General features: G+C 33.7%; 1 protein-coding gene across 1 annotated transcript in view; it reads left to right on the top strand.

The window, feature by feature from the left end:
- Window positions 1-26,346, top strand: part of CIP2A (cellular inhibitor of PP2A) — a gene marked incomplete at both ends in the record, with an annotated part of 43,841 nt that overhangs the window by 15,820 nt on the left and 1,675 nt on the right. Inside the window, 13 exons of the mRNA XM_080696038.1 lie at window positions 215-290; window positions 6,448-6,666; window positions 7,691-7,850; window positions 9,823-9,964; window positions 11,559-11,658; window positions 15,672-15,790; window positions 18,115-18,310; window positions 18,773-18,847; window positions 18,936-19,046; window positions 22,828-23,024; window positions 24,710-24,823; window positions 25,271-25,353; window positions 26,035-26,174. Coding sequence (XP_080552164.1) covers window positions 215-290; window positions 6,448-6,666; window positions 7,691-7,850; window positions 9,823-9,964; window positions 11,559-11,658; window positions 15,672-15,790; window positions 18,115-18,310; window positions 18,773-18,847; window positions 18,936-19,046; window positions 22,828-23,024; window positions 24,710-24,823; window positions 25,271-25,353; window positions 26,035-26,174 — 1,732 coding nt within the window. The remainder of the gene's footprint in view (window positions 1-214; window positions 291-6,447; window positions 6,667-7,690; window positions 7,851-9,822; window positions 9,965-11,558; window positions 11,659-15,671; window positions 15,791-18,114; window positions 18,311-18,772; window positions 18,848-18,935; window positions 19,047-22,827; window positions 23,025-24,709; window positions 24,824-25,270; window positions 25,354-26,034; window positions 26,175-26,346) is intronic.

The following is a 26,346-nucleotide window of genomic DNA, read 5'->3' as shown; positions in this document are numbered from 1 at the left end:
CATTTTTTATTTATAATATTTTCAATTGAGGATTTTTATTAGTATATAACTATCATCATTCAAGGAATGTCTGTATAAGCTTTATAAAGATTGTGTTCTATACTAGAAGTTCAGACAGGCAAAATATATACTTAAACTTTATGTTGATCTTGTAAACATCCCTTTTGATGTACCAATTTTATAACTATCGTCTGATGTATACTTTTATACCCAGGTATGAACACTTTTCTTCATGTCTTAATCAAGTACTAGGTCTTCTTAATGGGAAAGATCCTGATTCTTCTTCAAAGGTATGTAAAAACATAACCACTTGTTTTTTGGGTTTTTTTTTTTTTGTTTTTTTTTTTGGTGGTACTGGGGATGGAACCCTCCTACCTCTGGGATACACTCCTGGACCTATTTTTATATTTTATTTGGAAACAGGGTCTCTTAAGCCATCAAGGTTGGCTTCGAACCTGCATGATCCTCCTGTCTCCGCCTCCCAAGGACGGGGATTATAAGTGTGCACCACTACGCCCAGCTGTTTTAAACTTTTTAAAAATTATCACGTGTAGAAAAAATTCTAAGTATACTGATCTTCAGATAATTACAAACTGAACACAATTGTATGGCCAGTATTGAGATCAGGAAGTAGAATCTTACGAGTGCTCTAGAATACTTCTTATGCTTCCTTTGAGATCAGCACCTGCCCCTTCTAGTAGCATATTATTTCTATTTTTGAATTTATATAAACAAAATCATATAATATGTACTTTTTGTGTTTACATACATTTTTATTTTGTTGTGAAATTTCACCCAAGTTTCACTCAAGTTTCATATAGTTTCAGATTACTCTTGTTGATGGCTCTTAGCTTTTAGTAAGAATCCCACATTTACCATTTTCATTGTCTTTTGCTGAGCCTTGGACATGTTTATCTTTACTGTATACCTGTAAGTGGAATTGCTGTGTCTCATAGGACCAATTTATGTTCACTAGGCACTGTGAAACAGTATATGAAGATTCAGTTACTCTGCACTCTGGCCAATATTCAGTATTTTCCATCTTTTTTATTTTAGTCGTTCTAATGGTTATAGAATACATATATGTACATATATATTATATATATATTGCAAATATCTTCTTATTCTATGAAATGTTTTTTTTTTTACCCGATGATGTCTTAATTTTAAAATAGCTCATCAATCATCCTGTATAATTAATGTGGAACCTAGAAGACATTAGAGGACTTGAAATAGGACAGTTTATTCCTCAGGAATGTTTTTAGTTTCTTCTGTTTTTAGACCTTTGTTCTTGTTGTTTATTGTTTACTAGAAGCCTTTCTAGATTATTTTTATCATATGAAATACCTACTATGTTCTATGTATTGAGGCCTAGAATGTTAAAATTATTTTCTTATATAAAAATTACTTCTAATTAACATCTAAGTGAATTGGTAGAATGGACATATATAATATAAATCCTAAGTAAGAATTCTTGGATTATAAGAAACATACAGCAAGGAAAAATTTTATTAATCTAAAGCAACTAAACTATTTCAAAAATTGGGTAGGGCAAGGTAGTAATAGAAGCAATCCAAAAGTGTCAAAAGACCTGAAAAAGAATGTAGAAGTAAAAGTAATAAAAATATCTCATTACTGGAAAAGTAGAAAAGAGTGTAAGTGTAAGCAAAAATCCAATAGTTGGCTGTCTATTGTACTTATAATAATGCACAAATGTGTTTGATGATAAATCTAGTGTAACCTTAGTATCCAAAGCTCAAAAGTATACTATGGAAAGAAAAATTATAGGTCACTATCATTCATTAATATGGTTGCAAAAATCCTAAGTAAAATATTGTCAAATTGAAGCCAGTGATATTTTTAAGAGAATCATATCTTACTACCAAATGAGGATCATTCAAAGAATGCAAGGGTGGTTTTAAATCTGAAAAAGAATGTAATTTCTTACACTAACATGAAAGAGCAAAAAAATTATCAACTCATTAAAGGAAGAATGTTGTTTGATAATATATACTACCCATTGAAGGTAAAGATTAGCTAACTAGCAATGAAGAGGCTTCCTTTCCCCGACAGAGTAAGTACCAAAAACTACTCTATCAATTGAAAATTAAAACTTTCCTTCAGATTATGAATAAGAAAATAATAATATCCAATTGTGTTCAGCATAATATTGATAATGCCAAACATGAGGCAAGAGAAATGAATAAAACTTAAAGGAATTGAAAAGGAAGAAACAGAACCCACTATTCAAATGCTGCTATTGTGAATATAGAAAGTATAAAATCTATGCTGGGCGTGGTGGCACACACTTGTAATCCCAGCATTTGGGAAGGTGAGACTGGAGGATTGTGGTTTGCGGACAGCCTCAGCTACTTGGTAAGGCCCTCCGAAACTGAGACCATGTTTCAAAATAAAGAATAAATTGGGTGTGATGGCACAAGCTTGTAATCCCCGCCCTTGGGAGGCGGAGACAAGAGGATCGCACAGGTTCGAAGCCAGTGACGCTGGCTTAAGAGACCCTGTTTCCAAAGTTTAAAAAAGTATAAAAATGGGTCTGGGAGTGTAGCCCGGAGGCAGAAGGGTTTCCAGGAACCCCAGTACCACCTAAAGAGAAAACACAAGCCGGGCGTGGTGGCGCACGCTTGTAATCCTCGCTCTTGGGAGGCAGATACATGATCATCGTGCAGGTTCGAAGCCAGCCATGCTGGCTTAAGAGACCCTATTTCCAAATAAAAATATTAAAAAAATAGGTCTGGGAGTGTAGCTCGGAGGTAAAAGGGTTTCCAGGAACCCCAGTACCACACACACACAAAAAAAAGAATAAAAAATAAGGCAGGGGTTGTAGCTTGGAGGTCGAATGCCCCTGGGTTCCATACCCAGACCCGCAAGAAAAGAAAAGAATCTAAAAATAATGGAAATTAAGTGAATTTATTTAGCAAGTTGGCCAAATGTAAGATCAATACACAAATACATTTAAATATATTTTATTTATATTCTGGTAACAAGAAAATGAAATTTTAAAAATGATAACCTTACTGATTTTCTTTTCCAAGTTTCAGATGCTTTGGGTATAAATTAGCAAAATATGTGTAAGGCATATACTATGAAATTTCAAAACATTGAGAGAAGCATAAAACCTAAAGAAATAAGGATATACGAAATTCATTGGTTGGAAGTGTTTACAATGTATAGCCAATCAAAATACAACAGGTTTTAGTATGTTCTTTTGGTTTAATGTGAAAATTGGGACACTAATTATAAAATTTAAATGGATATACAGAAGTCCAGAAATAACCAGGAGTCTGGATATACAGAAGTCCAGAAATAACCAAGAGTCTATCCTAAAAAAAAAAATGAACAAAATTGGAAGATTTGCAAGATATCAAATTTAATATAAATTTATAATAATAGAAAACAATACTGACATAGGATAGTGAGTTAGCTTAGTGGAACACAGTAAAGTCCAAAACTAGACCGATAGCATATAAACTCCTGATTGATAACATTGGAATCTTAGGAAGTATATAGTCACTTCAGTAAGTAATATAAAGTTACTGGATATCCATATTTAAAAAAACCCACTAATCTTGACCCTGTTTCACACCAAGTGCAAAAATCAATACAAAGATAGGTTGTAGATAGTAAATGTGAAGAATAAAAAGAAGGAAAGTTTTTGGAAAAAACATCTAACAATGGATAGACAAACTATATTAAACAAAAGAAAACAAAGCTACAGCAACAACAAAAAAATAGGAGAAACAACACAAAAAGTAGGTAAGTTGTTGGGCTACATTTTTGCTCACGAAAAGATCACCAATATGAAAATTAAAGAACAACTCACAGAGTGAAAAATGATATCCACAATACTGTTAGGCCAGTCCATTATCTGCCAAAGACCACCAGGAGCTGAGTCCGATGTAAATTACATGAGAGATTATATTCAAGCTTGAGCTTGGGCTCTCCACGTACACACAGTGGTCACGGAGGAAGAGCGCTTTGCCCCCCAAGAACAAAGTTTTTATCCCCTAAGAAGACCATCCTTGCCACTATATTAATTGGTTATTTTGTAACCAATTAACCACTGTCGTCCCCGATTGGTTTAGCTTTTGTGCCATAGGAAAGGGCTGTCCTCAGGAAAATTTCAGCCATTTAAGGTGACCTTTAAGCTGATTGGTCTGGCCATGGTACCTATCTCAATAGTGTTCAAGATGAGTGGGGTTCTCCTTCTTAGGGCAGAGTGACCTTGCTTGGTTATCTACTGATTCTGGACACAGAGGTACTCTGCACTGATTGGCAGTTGCTAGGGGAAGGTCAGATTAACACAGAGTTTATCTAGAAGGGACAATGAGTTACAAAAACCTAACTTTTAAGAAAAGGAAACCTAGGCCTACTTTACTTAAAGCTTTAACTGAAGCCTGTCATGGCATCACTTTGGTCCTTCAATACATATATTCATCAGAGGATTCTTTTACCAAAAATATGTAATTTAAGAAAATATTTTACATACAAATTAGAAAAAAATACAGAGCCAGAGATAGGCGTGGTGGTGCATGCTTGTAATCCCAGCATTCAGGAGGCTGAGACAGGAGGATCGCAGTTCTCGGACAGCCTCAGCTACATGAGGCCCTTTGCAACTCAGTGAGACCCTATTTCAAAATAAAAAATAGGGCTGAGGGTGTAGCTTGAAAGTAGAAGGCCCCTGGGTCCATCCTCAGTACTACAAAAAAAAAAAAAAAAACTGAGCCAAATACATGCTTGAACAATAATGACAACAAAAAACTGGCTCAGTAAATATGCAGTTGTTGCTCAACTTTATTAATCTATAGAGAAATGCAAACCTCAGTGATAATATGATACCACTGTATACACAGTCAAATGGTTAAAATGAAAAATCTGGAAAAATACCAAATACACTGTAACTTTTATTACTGTACTATAAAAATTGGTTTTAACTAATGCCAGCCATATGCAGAAAGAATAACTCCGTACTTTTATATTTAAGAATTTACCTCGTACTTTTATATTTAAGAATTTACCTCAAAGAATTGGATAGGTATTTTCACAAAAAGATATATAAAAAATAATAGTACTTCTAAAAGCAAAGAATTACAAACAACCCAAATGCTATCAGTAATGGAATAAACTGCTATATTTTTGCATTAGAATACTGTGCAGCCTTGAGAATTTATAGAATCCATGAGTCTCACATAATGCTAAACTAAAGGAAGACATTCTATATGAATAAATAAAGCTCTATGTAAGTTTTTTGTATAAACTGTCAAGCTGACTGAAGTTTTTATATGGAAAAATGCAAAGATCCCAAAGTAGGTAAGGTAAATTAATCTTTGGTGAAGAGGAGTGGTTGAGGCATTGTCTAGGACAAAACTTACAAGGGTTCTGGAGTTTTGGTAGAGTTCCTTTGATTGGCTTGTTAGTTACACAGATGTGTTTAATTTTGGAAAACAATCTCCTTTTCTGTATGTATGTCATAGGAAAACCAATGTACATGAAAAATTATGCTTATGTGCATACAGTATCGCTGGTGAGGTACACAATAAACTTGCAAACATTGCTTGTCTTCAGAGAGTATAGAAGACTTGTATTAGAACCATATAAATATAAAAAAATGAGGACTATAATTTTATTTATAAAACAATTAAAGATTATTTATTATTTCTTACCAGATAAGGAAGTGGCCTAAATTATATTAAGATCAGGTACTGTCAAATTGATTAAAAATAAAACCTAATTATGTCATTTACAAAAAGTAGATTGTTGAAAAGGTGGAAAATAAGTAAATAGGCAAAAAGAAGAAAATTCTTTGAACTGGTAAGTTGAGACTGTATAAAATAAAATTTTAACATGGTGGCTAATAAGCAAATTGATGGGAAATGTGATGGTATATAGCTCTCTTTATAAAATAGAAAAGCAGTGGATGTAGTAGGGGAGCTTAGGGTTCTAATGCCAACAAATCTGTAAGTCATAGTATGGAAATAGTCATCCTTATTGTTTTAAAGCTTTGAGATTCCACTCTGATACCTTAGCCTACAGTATGCTTTATAGTAATTCTTGACTCTTAGGATTATAATAGATATTCTTAATTCTAATTTAGTTTTTCAGGTTTTTGTCAACTTTTAGGCACAAGATATTTGTGTTTAAGATAAATTTAAATACTATATAAGGGGCATAACATTATTTGAAGTTGCCTTTCCCTTTTGGTTCTAAAAGTTCTGCTTATGAGAGAGAAAGCTCCATTAGCAAATTATTTGTAACCTGGAACCTTACCACATTTTCAAAAAATAATACTGAAAGACAAATTGGAAGCCACTTTTAGCCTTTGTTTGAGAATATTTTCTTTAAAAATGTGACTATTTTTAGCTTCATCATATGCTATGTACAATTATGTCTAATGAAACAGATGTTTAATGAGGACTTTATATTGTACAGGTTTTAGAATTACTTCTTGCCTTCTGTTCAGTGACTCAGCTACGCCATGCACTCACTCAGATGATGTTTGAACAGTCTTCATCGGGCAACACCATGCTGGGGAGCCGTTCCAAGTGCTTAGAACCTACTGTGGCTCTACTTCGTTGGTTAAGCCAGCCATTGGATGGATCAGAAAACTGTTCTGTTTTAGCATTGGAGTTGTTCAAGGAAATATTTGAGGTAATTTGATGATTATAGAAAAATTGACTTTTCTATTCTTGTGGTTCTTGATTAACTATTTTAAAAACATTCATAGTAAGCTTCCATTTGTTTGTATACTTAAGGAAAACTCTATTAATAATCATGCTACTCCCTGTCATTCAGCTACTGACATTTTTCTCTACTAGAGTTACATATAGTAGTGTTTTCCATTTTTTGTGTTTAATAGCTTACTTATTTCTCTACAATAAATAAATATATTGACAAACTTTGTATTGGATATTGTTATATAACTGTACTTTCAAAAGTCACATGCTGTCTCTCCGTCTTGATAGATGTTGTCCACTGTTTTTAATACCTATTGAGTGGTAAGGAGTCAAGCATACCAGGTAGTGTGTTAGACATTTAGGATAGGGAAAGTTGCCTCAGTCTATACATTTTACCATTTGGGAAATCTAGCATTCTCTACTACTATTTTCCTTTTTTTTTTTTTTTTAACTAATTTAGCTTACCCCAACATCTTCCTAAAGTATTTCTAAACTCATAAATGGATCCTATGCACAAATACGTGTGTATGGCTAACTATATTATTTAAAGCCTGAGTATACATAATTGTATTTGCTATTGTAACTTGGTCTTGACTGTTTAAAAAGCCAGTTTTAACATTTCACAAATCCTTTGACATTGTTGGTCAAAATTATTTGTGGTTGTTAACTATTAAAACCAGTATGTTATTATTATAGTTAAAATTAGCCAATTCAGGATATTTTTATTAAATACTGAAATTGTTTAGAATAATTTTAAATCACTGTTAAAAATGTCTTGCTTACAAAATATTATGGTTCCACTTAAGATTAAAAAACCATTATAGCCTTCAGAACTGGGTAAAAAAGTAAATTTTAAATATCAGTTTTTAAGTAGAACACTTGAATTAATGGAGTATCAAATTAAAGAAATTTGAAGACTATTATAGCTCAGTGGTGGCTTTTTCTGCATCTTGTATTCCATCTTTACTTTTTATCAATGATGACAACTAATTTTTCAGGATGTCATAGATACTGCAAATTCTTCTTCAGCTGACCGTTTTGTGACCCTTCTGCTGCCTACAATTCTAGACCAGCTTCAGTTTACAGAACAAAATCTAGATGAGGCCTTAATAAGAAAAAAATGTGAAAGGATGGCCAAATCCATCGAAGTTTTGTTGAATATCCTTTACTGTCATAAATATAGGAATTATATGAACTCTTACTTTCTTAGTTTAGCATTTATTGCATTTTGTCTTTATTTGTATTTTAATTATTTCTCATGCTCATATCTATTTGAAAATATTGAACTAAAATTTAAACCAAGTAAAATAATTTTAATGAAGAGTATTTCAAAATTTATCCTTTTGGTTCTGTGTAAAATATTTAAGCTAAATTATCTTTTAAGAAAATCTTTTAAAACATAATTTAAACATTTGTATTACAATTTGAGATTCAGAGATACATTCTCAAATGACTCTTTAATTACTTGTTACTCTGTTGTTTTGATCCTAATTGCTACCCCTGTCAGCAGATTAAAAAAAAAAAAATTTATAGAGCTCTCATGACTTTACCTTAGTTTTTATTTTTCATTAATCTTGTGTTTTAAAAATAAAACCCTCTATAAATTTTTTTTATTGGTGTACTGTAGCCATACATCTTAATGGTGTACAAAATAGTATACATGCACACATCCACACATCATTCAATTAGCCCTTTCCTAATTCCCACTCCATTCCCTCCCCCATCTCATGTTTGGGTCAGTGATGGATTTGGATATGTTTGTGAATGTACATCATGTACATTAGGGAATTTCCTTTTTTTCCCCTCCCACCTACCTCAGTTGGGTCACCATAAATAAATGTTTTAATAAAAATAACATGATAGTTGGTTATAAAATAGAAAAACATAACAACATAAATTTATTCATTTCATAGAAAAGAAAACCTTAAGTACAACTAGTTTTACTACCTAACTTCTCTATACTGATTCTCTTCTTTCTCTGTATTCAGTTTTTCTAAATAACAAATTCTGAGTTGTTAAGACTCTAATTCTTTATTTTTAAATATTTTATTCTTTTTTTAATGATTTCTCCACTATGAGCAAGGAGCCACAAAATTTCATTCAATTCTCTTAAATTTTGCTGATTATGTTTCTTTGTGTTTCAGAGGAATAAGAATATTCCAACTTTTGTCCTGCCATAGAGCAAACGCCTCCCTTTAATCTCTTCTCTGAGCTACACCTCTTTAACTTTCCTCTTCTTTATAGCACTGTCCTCACTCCTGATTATAATTTGAATCACCTGGTGAGCAAGTAAGGAATTACACACACACACACAGGAACCTTCCAGAGAATCCAATGTAATTGGAGTAATTTGAAACCTTAGGATTGGTGGAAGGTGTGTGTTTGTGTATTGATTTTGTTGTTGTTGTTGGAAATTGTTTAATCTACCCAGGGAATTTTCACATAGAGCCAAAGTTGAGAACCACTGCTGCAGACCAATGATTACTCTGCTTGACATTAGAGATATTTAAAATTGAAACAATAAGGCCTTCTCATTGAATGGCATTATAACTTGGCCTTTTTTTTTTTTTTTTTTTTTTTTTTTTTTTTTTTGGTGCGTCTGGGGATGGAACCCAGGGGCATTTGACCTCCGAGCTACAGCCTATGCCCTACTTTTTATTCTTTATTTTGAAACTGGGTCTCTCTGAGTTGCTAGGGCCTCACTAAGTAGCTGAGGCTGTCCGTGAACCTCAATCCTTCGGTCTCAGCCTCCCAAATGCTGGGATTACAAGCATGCGCCACCACGCCCGGCTTATAACTTGGCCTTTTTTAATGATAGATACTAATTATAGCTTACGAGATACAAAATATAAGAAAATAACTTCCCTTAGTCCAAGTAGTTATTAAAACATCTTTGCTGCTAACAAAAATGAATATCCTTTCTCTGTTTTACCTTTGAGTCAGAAACTTATTACCAGTTTAATACACTGAGTTCTAGCTTTTTTAACCTATCATTGAGCAAGTATAATGGTAATTATACCAAATTACAGTGATGAAATAAATAGTATAAAATTATCCTAAATGTTTCAAAGTCGTATACAAAGATAAAGATGCTGAAAATCTTTTGTTTGTGTATCTTAACAAAACTTACTTCTGTGTGGAGATGATACTCTGAAAATGCATATCTCAAAAATTCTGACTACTATCAAGTGTACCACTCTGATAGACCAACAGTTTACATATGGCAAGATTGACCTAGGGTTTGGAACAAAAGTAGCGGATTCTGAATTATGGTGAGTATATGAAATAGAAATCTCAAAGCAGTTAAAGTCAGTAAAATTCAAAAGATGTGATAGTGCTCATCTTTAGAGATCATCTATATGTGTTCTGTTAAAGCAGAGAACTAACTAATACATATCTATCTATGTGTGTATTTTTGGGGGGGTCCAGGGGCTGTACAGGCTTTTGAACCCAGAGGCATTCTACCACTGAGTGATATCCCAAGCCCTTTTTATTCTTTATTTTGAGACAAGGTCTCGCTAAGTTGCTGAAGCTTGGTCTCAAACTTGTGATTCTCCTGCGTCAGCCTCCAATGCAATGGGATTATGGTTCTCAGTTACAAGATATTATAATTTAAAATTTATCCAATTTATAGATCATATTCAATTGATAGGTCATATATTTCTGAAGATAGTATTAACATCGATGATTTGTGTTTAATTGTTTGGGGTGTGTTTGTGATTATGTAAGGGTTCTTTCTGCTGAACATTTTTTTTTGGAGCTTTTTGATACTACCTCAATTATTTAATATTTTTGTTCATTTAATTTTACATTTAAATGAAAAACAGGTATAGTTTTATTATAAGGAACTCAGTCACTGATAAAGTTTTTTTAATAACAAAGAACTCTTAGCATGTCAAATTAATGGTTAATGGTGAACTTTCACTTAGAGTAATGAGATTTTTTTCTGCCCTTCTATTATCAATTAAGTTCATCTAATAAATATTTATTGAAGACCTGCTATATGCTAGATACTATAATTCAGATTCATTTCCATAATTGGCATAATTGCTAGGAGTTGTATTTTTGAAGAGTGAGGATTTTTCTCTTTTATATTCTCTTTCAGGTACAAAGCAGAAAACATGCTCATAGTCAATAATTAATTTTATATTAGGTGTTCTTTAATGCTGCTAAGGCTATTTTCTGTTGATATTCCAGTGACAAAGCTAAAAATTAAATGTGTCATGTTCCAGTGCTATTTGCTTAAAGCAGAAATTTGAAACATGTTGGTATTTGAGAGTAAAAAAAAAAAAAACACTTTAAACTTATTAATCCCAGTTTGTTCTCTTTGGGTCTTTAGTCATTTAGTCAGAGGAATGTTATCTCTGATATTTTTATTTCTTAGCAAAAATAATTCCTTGAGATTTTGTTGGGGGTTTTTGTGTTTGTTTGTTTGTTTGTTTGTTTGTTTGTTTGTTTGTTTTTGGTGGTAGTACTAGGGTTCCTGGAAACCCTTCTGCCTCTGGGCTACACTCCCAGACCTGTTTTTTATATTTTTATTTGGAAACAGGGTCTCTTAAGCCAGTGAGGCTGGCTTCGAACCTGCGCGATCCTCCTGTCTCCGCCTACCAAGCTCGGGGATTACAAGCGTGTGCCACCACGCCTGGCATACCTTGAGTTTTAAAAACAAAGATGTTGGGGTTGGGAGTGTAGCTTGGTCGTATAGCACTTGCCTAGTATGCACAAGGTTTGGGTTCTATTGCTGATACTGTAAAAAAAAAAAAAAGATGGGGGTTTTGTTCATTTGTTTTCTTTAGAATTATGGACAGAATTAAGCTCTAAGAATTTTTTTGAAGTATCTAATTTAAGTATGACTTATTTTTAAAGCAAACTTGCTGCTGATGTAATTTTGAAAACTCTTGATTTGATGAACAAACTTAAGCAGTTGGTTCCTGGTATGGAAGTAAGCTTCTATAAAATCCTTCAGGTGAGTTTAAATTAGTTTTCAAACGTTGAAGTTTATTCATGCATACATGATTTCTAATAAATATTTTCATGTTACTCTACATCTTTAGAGAATTTTTAATAATAGTTGACTATCAGATGACTATCTTCAGCTATAATATTCTCATACCATTATTTTACATAGCTTCTCAGAAACTGAACATTAAGTGCTCCTTATAATGTACAGAACGTTCATGATAATACTTTTTTCTCAGCCTTTCCTTTTCTTGTGTCATATTTGTAGGTTTCTTCATTTGTTTCTTTTGGAATTGAGAGGAGGATGGTATTTGTTTTAGAGTTTTTGGTTTATACCTAGGTTGATGAGGGATAGAGAAATATCTGGAAGAAACAAATTATATGAGAGACTAAGATTAAAGGAGATGTGCAGAAAATAGCTAACTTGCAAATACTAGTTAGAGCTGTAGATGTTATCTGAAGATAGGATTACAACAAACTTAGTTTAAGATTTATTTGTAATTAATATCTCATTCTATCCAGTACAGTTAGTGTTCTCTTAGGCTGGGCACAGGGAGATTAACTTTAAGACAAAGAAAGAACTTGGAAAAAGCAGAAACAGGAAGTAAAAGGTAATTGGTTTTTATTACTTTCCTAATGTAGGTGAAATAGAACATTTTATTATGCTTTTTTTTTTTTTATTGTGGTACTGGGGTTCTGGAAGCCCTTCTACCTCCGGGCTACACTCCCAGACCTATTTTATTTTTGGAAACAGGGTCTCCTAAGCCAGCACGGCTGGCTTCAAACTTGCGCGATCCTCCTGTCTACGCCTCCCAAGCACGGGGATTTTCAAGCATGCGCCACCACGCCCAGCCTTTTATTATGCTTCTAACCACCTGAGTTTGTTTGTTTTTGGAAAATTGGACCAAATCAAACTTCAGTTTGTGTGACAAATGACTCCATTCTGGTTTGATCTGATCTTTTGAAGCCTAGTGCAAGATTTAACAGCGTCAATTTTAATATCTATAACACCTGACTTAAAAAGGTATTCAACAAAAAATGTTAAAATATTGTTACTATTGCTGAATTAAGTTAATATAGTAACTTCAAAGAGATGGCTGTAGTGGATATATAGAAAGGGTAGCCTTTCTGAAAAGAAAGGGTAGCCCAAACAGAAGCCTTAGGCAGGGGCTACTTATAAATTTTGAGAGTTATTATGTTTACTGGACTGTGTTCAAAGTTTGACTGTACCAGCTTTTACAACAGGTTTGAGCAAGTAATTTCACCTTTTTGTACTTCGGTTTCTTGATTTCAAACTTAAAGTTATGTGGAAGGAGTTATGAATGATTCCCATTGAGTGTTAGTGAGGTCGATGGCACTGAAATATACTTGAGTACCAGAAAGACACTTAACACATTTATGTACTTACACTTTTTATACTAACAGTTAATGTGTTTTTTAAAGACTGAGTTAAAAGTTACAAAGCGATTTTTTTTTTTTTTTTTTTTTTGTGGCACTGGGGTTCCTGGAAACCCTTCTACCTCCGGGCTACACTCTCAGACCTATTATATATATTTTTTAAATTTGGAAACAGGGTCTCTTAATCCAGCGAGGCTGGCTTTGAACCAGCGCGATCCTCCTGTCTCCGCCTCCCAAGTGCAAGGATTACAAGCATGCGCCACCACCCCGGCAAAAAAGTGATTTTTATGTCACTTGTTGAGAGTATTTTACTATAGATTTGGGGCTGATCATACTAATCTAAAATATTTACTGATATGAAGGAGTAATATTTTTAGTTATTGTACTAAACATTACAGTTTCTAATTAGAAGTCATTTGAATTTTACATTTTATTGTATGGCTTTAACTTGGAAATAATTAGTCTTTTATTTATTTATTTTATTTTATTTTATTTTTGGTGGTACTGGGATTCTTCCGGGTTACACACCCAGACCTATTTTATACTTTTTTTTTTTTTAATTTGGAAACAGGGTCTCTTAAGCCAGCGTGGCTGGCTTTGAGCCTGCGCCATCCTCCTGTCTCCGCCTCCTAAGCGCGGAGATTACAAGCGTGTGCCACCACACCTGGCTAATTAGCTATTTTTTATTAAATTATAATTATTTTTTCATTATATGCCAAATTTTATTTATATATACTTGAGCCTTGCAATAAAAAGACAATTAAGGTACAGTTCTTGTACCCAAGACACTCATAGCTTAGTGAAGAAAACAGGATAAAAATATATATAATTCATAATGTTGGATTTTGAAGTCGTTTGAACTAATAATTTAAGCTGAAGGACATAAGGATTTTACTACAAAATGCTTTTTAACACATAGGGCTTTCATATGCTATGAAGCTTTATAGACAGGAAAACTATGTTCATTTCAAAAACTGCTGATACTGCCATTATCAGTATCATTATAAGCACCATTTATCAATAAGGCCACCAAGGAAATTTTAGGTACTAGAAATTGATGGTTCAATGAAGAAAATGAGATTTTCCTAGATGAGCAGTGCTTTCTTACTTAGGTAGGTCTGCTTGATTTTTATTGAGACTTTACAAATGAAACAGAATCTTGGCTGTACTTTCCTTCTTCATAAAATGTCTCATTTGTATGATTCAGCATTTTTCTCAACTACATTTTATTTTATTTCTATGTGGATCATATTGAAAATGGCATACATTTAGACAGTGCTTCGTGTCCCCGACACTTTCCTTTTCCTCCCCTCCCAGCAATGAATGTCCAGGTTGACCATGCTACATTCATACTTTTACACATATTCAAATGTGGCTCCTTCATTAATCAACCTCAATCTTCTTACTCTCTTAACTTTCCATTCTAGCTTTGCTGAGGTTTCCCCTCCATTATCTGGAGTCCCTCCCGTATTCCTACTACTCACTAGTTTGGGCATATTAGAGAAAACATACGTGCCTTCTCTTTCTGTGCTTGGCTGATCTCACTTAACATTATGTTCTCCAGATCTTTCCATCTTCTTGGGAATGACATGATTTTGTTCTTTTTAGTTGCATAGAATTCCATTGTGTGTATTTTCCATAATTTTGCAATCCATTCATCTGTTGATGGAGACCTAGGTTGGTTCCATATTTTGCCTATTACAAACTGTGCTGCTATGAACATGGGTATGCATATGTTACTGTAGTTCTCTGATTTCAACTCCTTTGGAAAGATACACACGAGTGGTATAGCTGGATCATATGGTAGATCTATTCCTAGTTTTCTAAGGAATCTCCACACTGATCTCCATAGGGCAGTCCTTCACTTCCAGAGTAATGAGTAACTCAAGCAGTTACCTGGCTATCCTGCTGCTGGGTCTCTGGAGGGCACGTTGTGCCCTGCAGGTTTCACCTCTGATAAGTGTGCACAGGCTTTGGATCTTTTTCCAAGTCCCTGAAACGTGGTTCTGGTTGCCTAAGATGTTGGAGCTCTCCTGCAGCTTTCAGCACTTCTAGTTCTTGGATTTTGGGGGGAGATTTCTTGGGGCTGTATCATTGAAGTCTGCAGTGCTGGAGCTGGCGCTCAAAGTCTGCGCCTGCAGCCCGAAATGGCACCAGTGGCTGGGCCTGCAGCCATACAAGCTCAGTTGCAAGCTCAGGCTTTTTGCAGTGGATTTTACAATTCAGAGTACTGGATTTCTTTCAGCATGGTTCCTGTTTTTGGTTTATGAGCTTTGTTTATTTTGTTTGTCAAGATGCTGCTTTCTGCAGTCACCATTTTTCCAATTCACCATTAATTTGTAATTAGAAAAATAAAACAATTCTATCAATCAGGTGTGTTTTTTTAAATATACCAAAATATTTGACATAATTTTTATAGGCAGAATTGAACACATTCAGAACCTTTACAGAATTTTTAAAGCTAGTATTCATATTGATTATGTGGTAACATAAATAGCTATGATAAAATTTAATAATACTTTCAAACATCAGGTGGAAATATCTTATTATTTGCTCACTTTATTCCAAACACCTGACGTTGTTTACTCTTTCTGCTTATTTTCTGCTTTCTGATTTATTTAGGATCCTCGTTTGATTACTCCTTTGGCTTTTGCTTTAACATCAGATAACAGAGAACAAGTACAGTCTGGATTGGGAATATTATTGGAAGCTGCTCCACTTCCAGATTTTCCTGCATTGGTGTGAGTTATAATTTGTTTGCCATGTATCTCTTATGGTGGTAGAATACTTTGCTGTATCTTTTTAGTAATCATCAATTTGGATAGGTAAGTTGAATATTTCATTATAATAGTAATTTTTCAAATGATTAAAATTCAATTTTGATTCCTAAAACTAACAAGGCCAGATGTTTACTCACTTGGGAGAAGCTAAATCCAGGTAGATGATATCCACATACTATTCCTCCCTTACTGACTCTTAAAATTGTAGCAGGTTCTGAACACTCAAAGCTTTCATCCTGTCAGGTTATCTCTGTCATAGAAAGGTCTTTTCTGTTTTTTGTTTTTTTTTTTTTTTCTTTTGGCGGTACTGAGAATGGAATGCCCAGGGGCATTCTACGTTCCAGCTATACTGCTAACCTTATTTTCTACTTTATTTTGAAACAGGGTCTCGCCAAGTTGCAAAGGACCTTACTAAGTAGCTGAGGCTGGCCACAAATTGTGATCCTTCTATCTCAATCTCCCAAATGCTGGGATTACAAATGTGCGCTACCATGCCCAGCTCTCTTCTGATTGTTTTAAGTAAATAATCTAAGCATCATTGTCCTTGACCAGGTCTGGGTCATCTGCCAAGGGGTTTGCTCTGAGAATTGCATTTGAGATAGGAGAGTGGAAAGGCTCTTAAAGAAAAATTCTATTCTTTTATCAGAAAAATGGGATAGATGATGGCCAGGTAAAATTTTCTACTGTAGTCATTCATTTTAAGTAACAGAATATTTGCAATGATATTTGAAAAATAATCTGATATTTGAAAAATAATCAATTTGTTCTGAGGGAAGTTCTTTGTAAATTAAAGGATCACCAAATGTCTACTAGTGGTCAACTTTAATAATTTCTTTTTTTTTTTTTTTTTTTGGTAGTGCTGAGGATTGAACCCAGGGGCATTCTGCCTCTGAGCGCTACACCCCCAGCCCTATGTTTTTTTTTTTTTTTTAATTCTTTATTTTGAAACAGGGTCTCACTAAGTTGCGGAGGGCCTCACTAAGTAGTAGCTAAGGCTGTCTGCAAACCTGGATCCTCCTATCTTGGCCTCCCAAGTACTGGGATTACAAGTGTATGCCACCATGCCCGGCTTAATAAATATTTTGTTTTTCTTTTTTCTTGTGGTACTGGGGATGGAACCCAGGGACATTATACTTTCAAGTTACAACCCCAGCCCTATTTTTTATTCTTTAGTTTGAAACAGGGTCTTACTGATTTGCAACAGGCCTCACTAAGTAGCTGAGGCTGTCCAAGAATCTGGATCCTCCTGTCTCAGCCTCCCAAATGCTGGGATTACAAGTGTGCACCACCATGCCTGGCAAAGTTTTTAAACTTGAAGTGGTTTATATAGTAAATTTATACCAGTGGCTTAAATAATTGGATATTGTTGGTTAAAAAAAAAAAGCATTCCCTGTATGCCAGAGATAATGCACGGAATTGATAAAAAGGCATTAGTCAACCAGTCGGCCAGTGAAAAGGTTGCATATTTTTGTTATTAGCTTTATTAGAAAAAGGCCACACCTACTCATATTCATATTGCCTGTATTATCTATGGTTGCTTTCACTCTGTAACAGCAAGGTTGAGTAGTCATAACAGAGACAGGTTTGCTAAGCCATGCTATATGCTCTTAACTGACTTAACACTCCCACTTTTCAGAAATATTAGTCAAATCAAAAGTTAACTGTGGAATGCAAAATCTAAAAATGACAATTTACTTCAGTTTATAATAAATTTTATTTTGTTACTAGGATTTGAACATGGTTACATTTTACCCCTGAGCTATACCCCCCAGCCCTTTTTGTTTGTTTTTGGTTTTGTTTTGAAACAGGGTCTTGCTAAGTTACTCTGTGCTTGCCTCAAACCTGAGATCCTCCTGTCTTAGCCTTCCAACTACTGAGCTTATAGGTGTGTGCCACCATGCCCTACTATAGTATTTTTTAACTAAAATAAAAAATTGATATAGAGGAAGGTTCTGAAGTTACTAGATAGAAACAGCCTGTGAATGTTAACAGCTCCACTTTATGATAGCTTGCTATGGTATAAAGGTTGCTCTGAGCATTACCAATAACTTTGTGAAGTACTACAAATCCACACACATACTAGTTCTACAATGATTCCAAGCCAAAATTAGAATTGTTACTGTAAATGATTATAAATAGATAATGGTCTCTAAGAATATTATTTTTAAAAATTCAGAAGAATTATATTAAAAAAGAAAAACCCATTCTAAAACATTCCCTAATTTGCATTAACTTTGCTTTTTGCTCTATTTCTATGTTATTATTTCTTTTTGATTCCCATTCAGACTTGGAGAAAGTATAGCAGCAAATAATGCATATAGGCAACAGGAAACAGAAAATATGCCCAGGAGAATGTCTTTGCAATCATTAAGTCACAATTTTCCAGCGTCAGTAAAGAGTTTAACTCCTCCTCTTCTGAACGAAAATGTTCCTGGATTGAACATTGAAGAATTAATTGAGAAACTTCAGTCTGGAGTGATGGTGAGTGATAAGCAGCAGTTATAAATGGGATTGTGCCTGATACCTGCCAGCTGAAAGTTAGCTCTGATTAAAACATTTATTTAAACAACTTCAGATGCAATTTTATCACTGTTAGTATCTTTTGATATTAAAAATAATACTATTCTTGAAAATTTTGAAAGGAATCAAAGTCAATCAGAAAAATCTCAACTATTTTTTAATACAGATGTCATTCTTTTTAATTCTTCCTTCCACTTATCTAGCCAGCTTAAGAAATATTTTTGAAATTGCCATAAGCATACCAAGTCTTACTCAGATTTTGTTTTGTAATAGCCAAGTTAAGTGAAATATTTATGACCCACCAAAGCTTTTTATTTTTTTGCTGATCATTAAGTTTTAATGATTTAGTTATAAATGGGCATTTATTTTGTTTTATCATTGTTTTGTGTTAGTTTTCTAATTTTTTACATTATTAAAACCTAGGTCAAAGATCACATTAATGATGTGAGAATATCTGACATAATGGATGTATATGAGATGAAACTGTCCACATTAGCTGTGAGTATATGCTTCTTTTAAGTATGTGTAATAAGCTTTAGTAGATATTTTCTAAAATGATGAAAGTTAACGGTATAATTTCTTATAGTCCAAAGAGAGCAGGTTACAAGATCTCTTGGAAGCCAAAGCTCTAGCTCTTGCACAGGCTGATAGACTAATTGCTCAGTATCGCTGTCAAAGAACTCAAGCTGAGACAGAGGTATGTATAAGATAAAAAAATATATTATTAGTAGAAAATTTAATAATTGAAATAAAGTATGCAAAATTTTAGTTACATATTTCTCTAGTTGAAGTGAATTGTTCTGAGCATTTGATATAGCTACTACATTTTATTTTTATTTTTTTAATATTTATTTGTGTGTGTGTGTGCGTGTGGGGGGGTACTAGGAATGGAATCCAGGGACTTTCTACCTCTGGGCTACACTCCCAGACCTATTTTTATATTTTATTAGAAACAGGGTCTCACTAAGTTGCTGAGAGCCTCACTCAGTAGCTGAGGCTGGCTTCGAACCTGTGCGATCCTCCTATCTCAGTCTTCCAAGCTATGGTATTACAAGCATGCACCACTACACCCGGTTTACTACCTCCATTTTAAAACTCTGTATGTTTTAGTTTTGTTTAAATCATTACATTTTTATTTTGTTTTTCTACCTAGTTGATACTCTTTTTCTGTATGATTAGTCTACACTTAAGTATGGGTATTTTGTTTTGTTTTGTTTTGTTTTGTTTTTGTGGTACTGGGGTTCCTGGAAACCCTTCTACTTCCAGGCTACACTCCCAGACCTATTTTGTACTTTTTATTTGGAAACAGGGTCTCTTAAGCCAACTCGGCTGGCTTCAAACCTGCGTGATCCTCCTGTTTCTACCTCCCAAGCACGGGGATTACAAGGGTGTGCCACCATAGGGTTTTTTCTTTATATGTTTTATGGCTTCAATCATTACTAAAATGTTAGTGTTTCAATTTTGTGTCAAACGCATATTCCCCCCCAGAACTAAATGACTCCTATATCGCTACATTTAAGTATACAGAAAATACTTCAAACCCAGCATAACAAGTCGTGAACCAATCACCCTTCTGTTTTTTAACTTATTCTTATGTATTCATTCTACTATTCTTAGAATTTTTCAAATAAGAAACCTGGAAATGACTCACTTTACCTTCTACAATTTTTTACAAAGTACAGGTGAGTCTACTCTTTTTTTTTTTAATACAGAAGATTGAACCCAGAGCCTTGCACATACAAAGCTTGTGCTCTACCATACATTACCTTTTCACTAAGTTGCTAAGGCTGCCCTTGGACTTGCAATCCTTCTGCCTCAGCCTCCCTGGTAGCTGAGATTACAAGCATGTACCAACATGCCTGACCAATAGATTCTACCCAGAAATATTATTCTTTTCTATCTTTTTTTCTATTCTTGTCACTTTACCATAGGTCAAATTTTTTTTTCACATGAAACCCAACAGAACCTTTCATTAGGCACTTTTCTATTCCATGTCCTAAACCTTTTTCCTCTTTTTTTTTTTTTTTTTTTGCCTAATTCTTCACATTTCCATTTAAATATATCCATTTCCCAAAAGCCTACTATGGTCTTCTCTTTCCCACTCACGTGTTTGACTCTCCTTTTACTTTGGAGCTATTCGTTATTTACCTCATTATAACATCACTCATATCATATGAAAACAATATTACCCCTGACTTCTGCTTGTTATGGCAGAGACTATTTCTGTATCTTTAGGCTTTAGTGTGTACTTGGCATATCATAGGTGCTTGGTAATTTTGGCATTATGCTATGTTCTTATATACAAGATGTATACCTTATGGGTGAGAGTTTAGTAATATGAAACTCCTAACAGATAACAAATGAAATCTCAACAACTTGATTTTATTCATAACTAGTTATAATAAAGTTGTCTGGCTTTGAAAGAGGCATTTAAACCAACACCAAGTAAAATAAAATCTTTTCAGAAGCCGGGCATAGTGGCCCATGTCTGTAATTGCAGGACTAGAGAGGCTGAGACAGGAAGCAAGGTAGAGACCAGCCTCAGCAACTTAGTGAGACTCTCATCAATTTAGCAAAACTCTTTTTCAAAATAAACAAATTAGGGATGGGGGAGTGGCTCAGAGGTAGAAAGCTCCTAGGTTCGATCTCTTGTAACACATGAGCACGTGTGCGTGCATGCGCACACACACGCTTTCAGAATAAAAACATTTAAAAATATAAATATGTATTTTTTCTTATTTTAACATGGTTTCATTTGTTTTGACTAGTATGTTGAACTGACCAAAAATTCCAAGAAAAAAATTAATGATATTAAAACAAGTTGTTCTTAGCTGAGCGTAGTGGCACACGCTTGTAATCCCAGCATTTGGGAGGTTGAGACAGGAGGATTGTGGTTTGCAGACAGCCTCAGCTGCTACTTAGGCGCTTTGCAACTTAGTGAGACTCTGTTTCAAAATAAAGAATAAAAAATAGGGCTGGGGGTGTAGTTCAGAGGTAGAATGTTCCTGGGTGCCATCCCAGTACCGCAAAAAAAAAAAAAAAAAAAAAGTTGTTTCTGCCCTTTTTTCATAGCACTTTCTTAAATATTCTGTTTCTATTGGGCATATATTTTATTAAAGAACTTAATGTATTATCTCTGTCACTGGAAAAATTTCTCATACAAATAGCACTGAATAATAGTCTGTCACAAAAATAAGAGTAGAGCTTAGATTTTCTTTTGGCATTTGAAAATAGTGTTTTTAATACTAAAAAGGTAGGGAGAATCCACTTTACCTTCTAGTTACTTTTCTACTTTCTTAGTCTTTTGTGTCATTTATTCAATATAGGTTGTGTACCCTGATTATGCTAGTCTTAATTTTAAGTGTCAGCTTAAGTATTTGTGATGTAGTTAACTATTCTTCATGCTTACCTGAATTGCAAAACTGTTAAGTGCAGATTTAGTGGTTTAGTGTTAATGGCTAGCCCCAAAGAATCTTTTAAATTGAGTGCTGTAAATAGAGCTATTATATTATAGTTTTGCTCATTTCCATTAATGTGGTCTTACTGAGATTGGTTTTTTTAGAACAATTATTAAATAAAAAAACTATAATAGTACAGGTTGAGCATTCCTAATCTGAAATTCTGAAATCTAAAATGCTTTAGAACTCAAAGGAAAATCTCACACTATTTAACTTTGTTTTGTATACAAAAAATTTTAAATATTATATAAAATTACCTTCAGAGTATGTATGGAAGTGTATATGAAACAAATGAATTTTGTGTTTAGATAGTGTCTTATCCTTAAGATACCTCTTTATATCTATATACATGTTTCACAATCCTGAAGAATCTGAAATTTGAAACACTTCTGGTTCCAAGCATTTAGGATAAAGGATACTCAACCTCTGTCAAATTTAATAGAAATATTTAAGTAGTAAGTATATATGACTAATATACTTCTTCATAACCAACATATATTAACCTATTAGATATTTGGTGAATCTCTTAAATTGTTTAATATGTTAACATTTATATATGTTCATATTATGCCTTACTTAATGACAGGGATATATTGTAAGGTAACTCCATCTTGTGCCAACATCACAGACTGTATTTACATAAGCTAAGATAGCTGTAATATAGCCGGGCGTGGTGGCGCACGCTTGTAATCCCCGCGCTTGGGAGGCTGAGACGGGAGGATCGTGCAGGTTCGAAGCCAGCCTCAGCTACTTAGTGAGGCTCTCAGTAACTTAGTGAGACCCTGTTTCCAAATAAAATATAAAATGGGTCTGGGAATGTAGCCTGGAGGTAGAAAGCCTCTAGGTTCCACCCCCAGTACCCCCCCAAAAAAGATAGCTGTAATATAACTAGGTAATATTATATATGTGATCCATTGTTGACTGAAACATATGAGGCATAGCTATATATAAATGATAGTGGAAGTCTCTGTGCTGTATAAATGATAGTGGAAAAGTGTCTGTGCTGTGTTTTTTTTTAAGGCACGAACACTGGCTGGTATGTTGAGAGACGTTGAAAGAAAAAATGAAGAGCTTAATGTGTTGCTGAAGTCACAACAGCTCGAATCAGAAAGAGCCCAGAGTGATATTGAGCATCTCTTTCAACATAATAGGAAGTTAGAGTCTGTGGCTGAAGAACATGAAATACTGACAAAATCCTACATGGAACTTCTTCAAAGGTAAATGCAGTAAAAGTTTCTTTTTTAGGTTAGAACCTGGAATGAACACTCTTATTTTTTTTCTGTGACCCTAAAATTCTTTTGTTTTATTTCATATATTCTGATTAACACCTTAAAACGAGTAGTTAGCAAGAAACTTACATCATAATGAGATGAACTACTACTTTCTCAAACTTATTAGCAAAAGTGGAATAGAATTCAAGTCCCTTTGCTGCTTTTATTCATTCATATAGTCACCATGTGGGATGTAAGCTCCACAAGGACAAGTTTTGTTTTTATCACTGTCAAATTTCTATAGCCTAGGACAGTGCTTGATACATGCATGATTAGTCACTTAGTTAATGATTGTTGAATGAACTTAGTTGTCACAATTAGGTTGAACTATATGAATTGGTCATTTGGCAACTTTATGTCTTTCAGCCTAATAGCACAGAAATTTGGGTGCTAGGATTTAATTCATCTCTTAATGCCAAATACAGTTTACATGTATGACTATATCTGTAGAATTTCTTACAGTGAATTGATGGATTAAAGGTATGTACATTTAAAATTTTGAAAGATCTTTTCAGATTTCCATTCAAAAAGTTTACACCAATTCATATGCCTGCTTACAAACTTTGATTTTTTTTCTTTCTTATCAAACTCATTGATGTTTTAGACAATTATTAAAGCTTCTACATTTTACAAGGAAGACAAAAACTATTATGTGTTTTCTAGCAAAGAATAAAAACACTGGTAAACGTGTATGTTTTTATTTTTCTTTTAAGATTGTTCTATTAATACCAAGATGTAGAAATTTTAACTTTGAAAGGCTGTGAGCTTATTAATAAAATAGATGGTGGAAAATGAGTAGAATCTAGAATATTTGTGATGACAAGGTAATTTCTAAACAGGATATTTTCCGAAGTCTGTTTGAAGCACCACTGATAGAGAAAGTGCATGGTAAATGTTAAGTTGGGGTGACTTTAGGCAGTGAACATAAAAAACAAATGAAAATATAGGCAGAGGTCCAAACGAAATAAGCCATTTCTGAGACGTAAATCCACTAGAAGGTAAAACTCCTTGATGGCCAGGTGAGTAACAAATGAAGCTGACTGGAGAGAGGTCTTTGTAATGGTCAGGACTGTCTAAAGCTATTCAAAATCAGATTCTTAAAAACCTTATGGTAGATAGATAAAAGATTTCTGCTGGCCAAATTTGTCCAGTGACACCAATTGTGTTGTTTTTGTTTTAATCTTTTACTTATTGAAATATAAGGAACATTTTATGTGTAGGTGTCAAAATATTACTTTGGAAAGAATTCTTTCTGTATTTTCCATTCAGGTAAAGTAAACAGGATTATTAGATGCAGACTTCTAAAGAGGCATAGAAATTTAGAATCCTTAACTTCTTTAAAAATAGCTGTGTATATTTCTTGCAAATTATGTAAGGCAATATCATCTGTAAGTTAAAGCTCTGTATCCATAAGTATGGATATAGCCAAATATTTTTATTCAAAAAATGTCCTGTATATTTTTATTTCATATTAATTTTAAGCACATCAGTCAGCCAAAGCATTCCTGCTGTCTTAAGAGTTCATTGAAATCTATCTATGTGCTACTTGTTCATAATTCTTCCTTTCTTAAAATGAGTTTGTTTCATCCATCATATGTTTCCTCCATAAAAATACCTACTTGTCTTTTCAGAAATGAAACTACTGAACAGAAGAATAAGGACTTACAAATCACATGTGATTCTCTGAATAAGCAAATTGAAACAGTGAAAAAGTTGAATGAGTCACTCAAGCAACAAAATGAAAAGTAAAATCTCTACTGTATTCTATTTTTGTGTGTGTGTGTGTGTGGTACTGGGGGTGGAACCCAGGGGCTTTTCTACCTCCAGGCTATACTCCCAGACTGGTTTTATACTTTATTTGGAAACAGGGTCTCACTAAGTTGCTGAGAGCCTCACTAAATAACTGAGGCTGGCTTTGAACCTGTGTGATCCTCCTGTTTCAGCCTCCCAAGTGCTGGTATTACAAGCATGCACCACCTTGCCAGGCATTATTTGGTATTTTTAAGAAGCAAAATGATTCTATACAAAATAGTGGTTTTTTATGAAATTAGAATTACCACTTATTTTAGATATAAAATATAATACCCCATAGATTTTACAAGTAACTGTAGTTTTATTTTTTCTTAAAATGTCAATAGGGGACAAAAATTCACATATATTATGATCCAGTGATTTTTCTTTTATAACTTCAGAACTATTGCCCAATTGATAGAGAAAGAAGAACAGAGAAAAGAAGTCCAGAACCAGTTAGTAGACAGAGAATATAAATTATCAAGTAAGTACCTCTTGTTTAATACTCTGCTTAGCATATTTTGCATTGAAGAGAAATCAAAGCATAAGTGGTTTATTTTATATTTTTATTGTGTTTTGCTTCTCATTTTTAAGACTTTGAATCACAATCTGAACAGCTTCCCTTTTCTTGATGTAATATTTCATAAAAGAAATTTACCTTATTTGACTAAGGGATTATAAGAAGCAATAGTACTTTTTAAAGAAAAAAAGAAACCTAAGGAACGTGACAGTAGGTGGCAGTGCTAGGTAACTTTTAGTTTCTAGTTTTTAAATGCTATATCTGAAATGATCCACAAAACATTTTTGTTTTAACTTGACTTAGAACATGGAGACCTATGTATATAATTTTTTGTGGCCTTTACTCTATCCTTTTCTTTCTAACTCTTAAACTATGAGGGTTATTTTTTCTGTCTTCAACATCTCTTACATATAGAAGAAAGGGGGAAAGACATAGAGACTTGATATTTTTAAAAGAATACTGGCATGGGGAAAGAGTTCCATGATGATTTTTATTCAGCAAATTCTGTAAAACTTACATTGCCAGGAATATATTTCTTCCTTACTCATTTCCTTTCTTTTGCTATAATAGCCACTACTAAACTTTTTCAGGGTCTGTTAGTATAAGACCACTTAATACCTAGTTGACTGCTTGTTTTATTTTAAGATTTACATCAAAAAACAAAAGTACAAGAAGAAAAGATTAAAACCTTACAAAAGGAAAGGGAAGATAAGGATGAAACCATTGATGTCCTTAGAAAAGAATTAAACAGAACAGAACAGATGAGAAAAGAATTGAGCATCAAGGTAAGACTTCTGTTTTCATTTCTAGTAAAATATGTCTTGTTTTGGAAAAGGTCTGAATTTGTATAAATTAATGTTCTTTTTTGTTAGTAATTTTATTTAGAAGATATTTAGGATCTCAAAGGAGTATGACTATGGTTTGCTATGAGGGCTTTTTTGCAAATATGAAAACCCT

The sequence above is a fragment of the Muscardinus avellanarius genome (genome assembly GCF_963383645.1).
Source record: "Muscardinus avellanarius genome assembly, chromosome: 5".
Classification (NCBI taxonomy): domain Eukaryota; kingdom Metazoa; phylum Chordata; class Mammalia; order Rodentia; family Gliridae; genus Muscardinus; species Muscardinus avellanarius.
The sequence above is the reverse complement of the archived record's forward strand: the minus strand, read 5'-3'. Positions and strand labels throughout refer to the sequence as shown.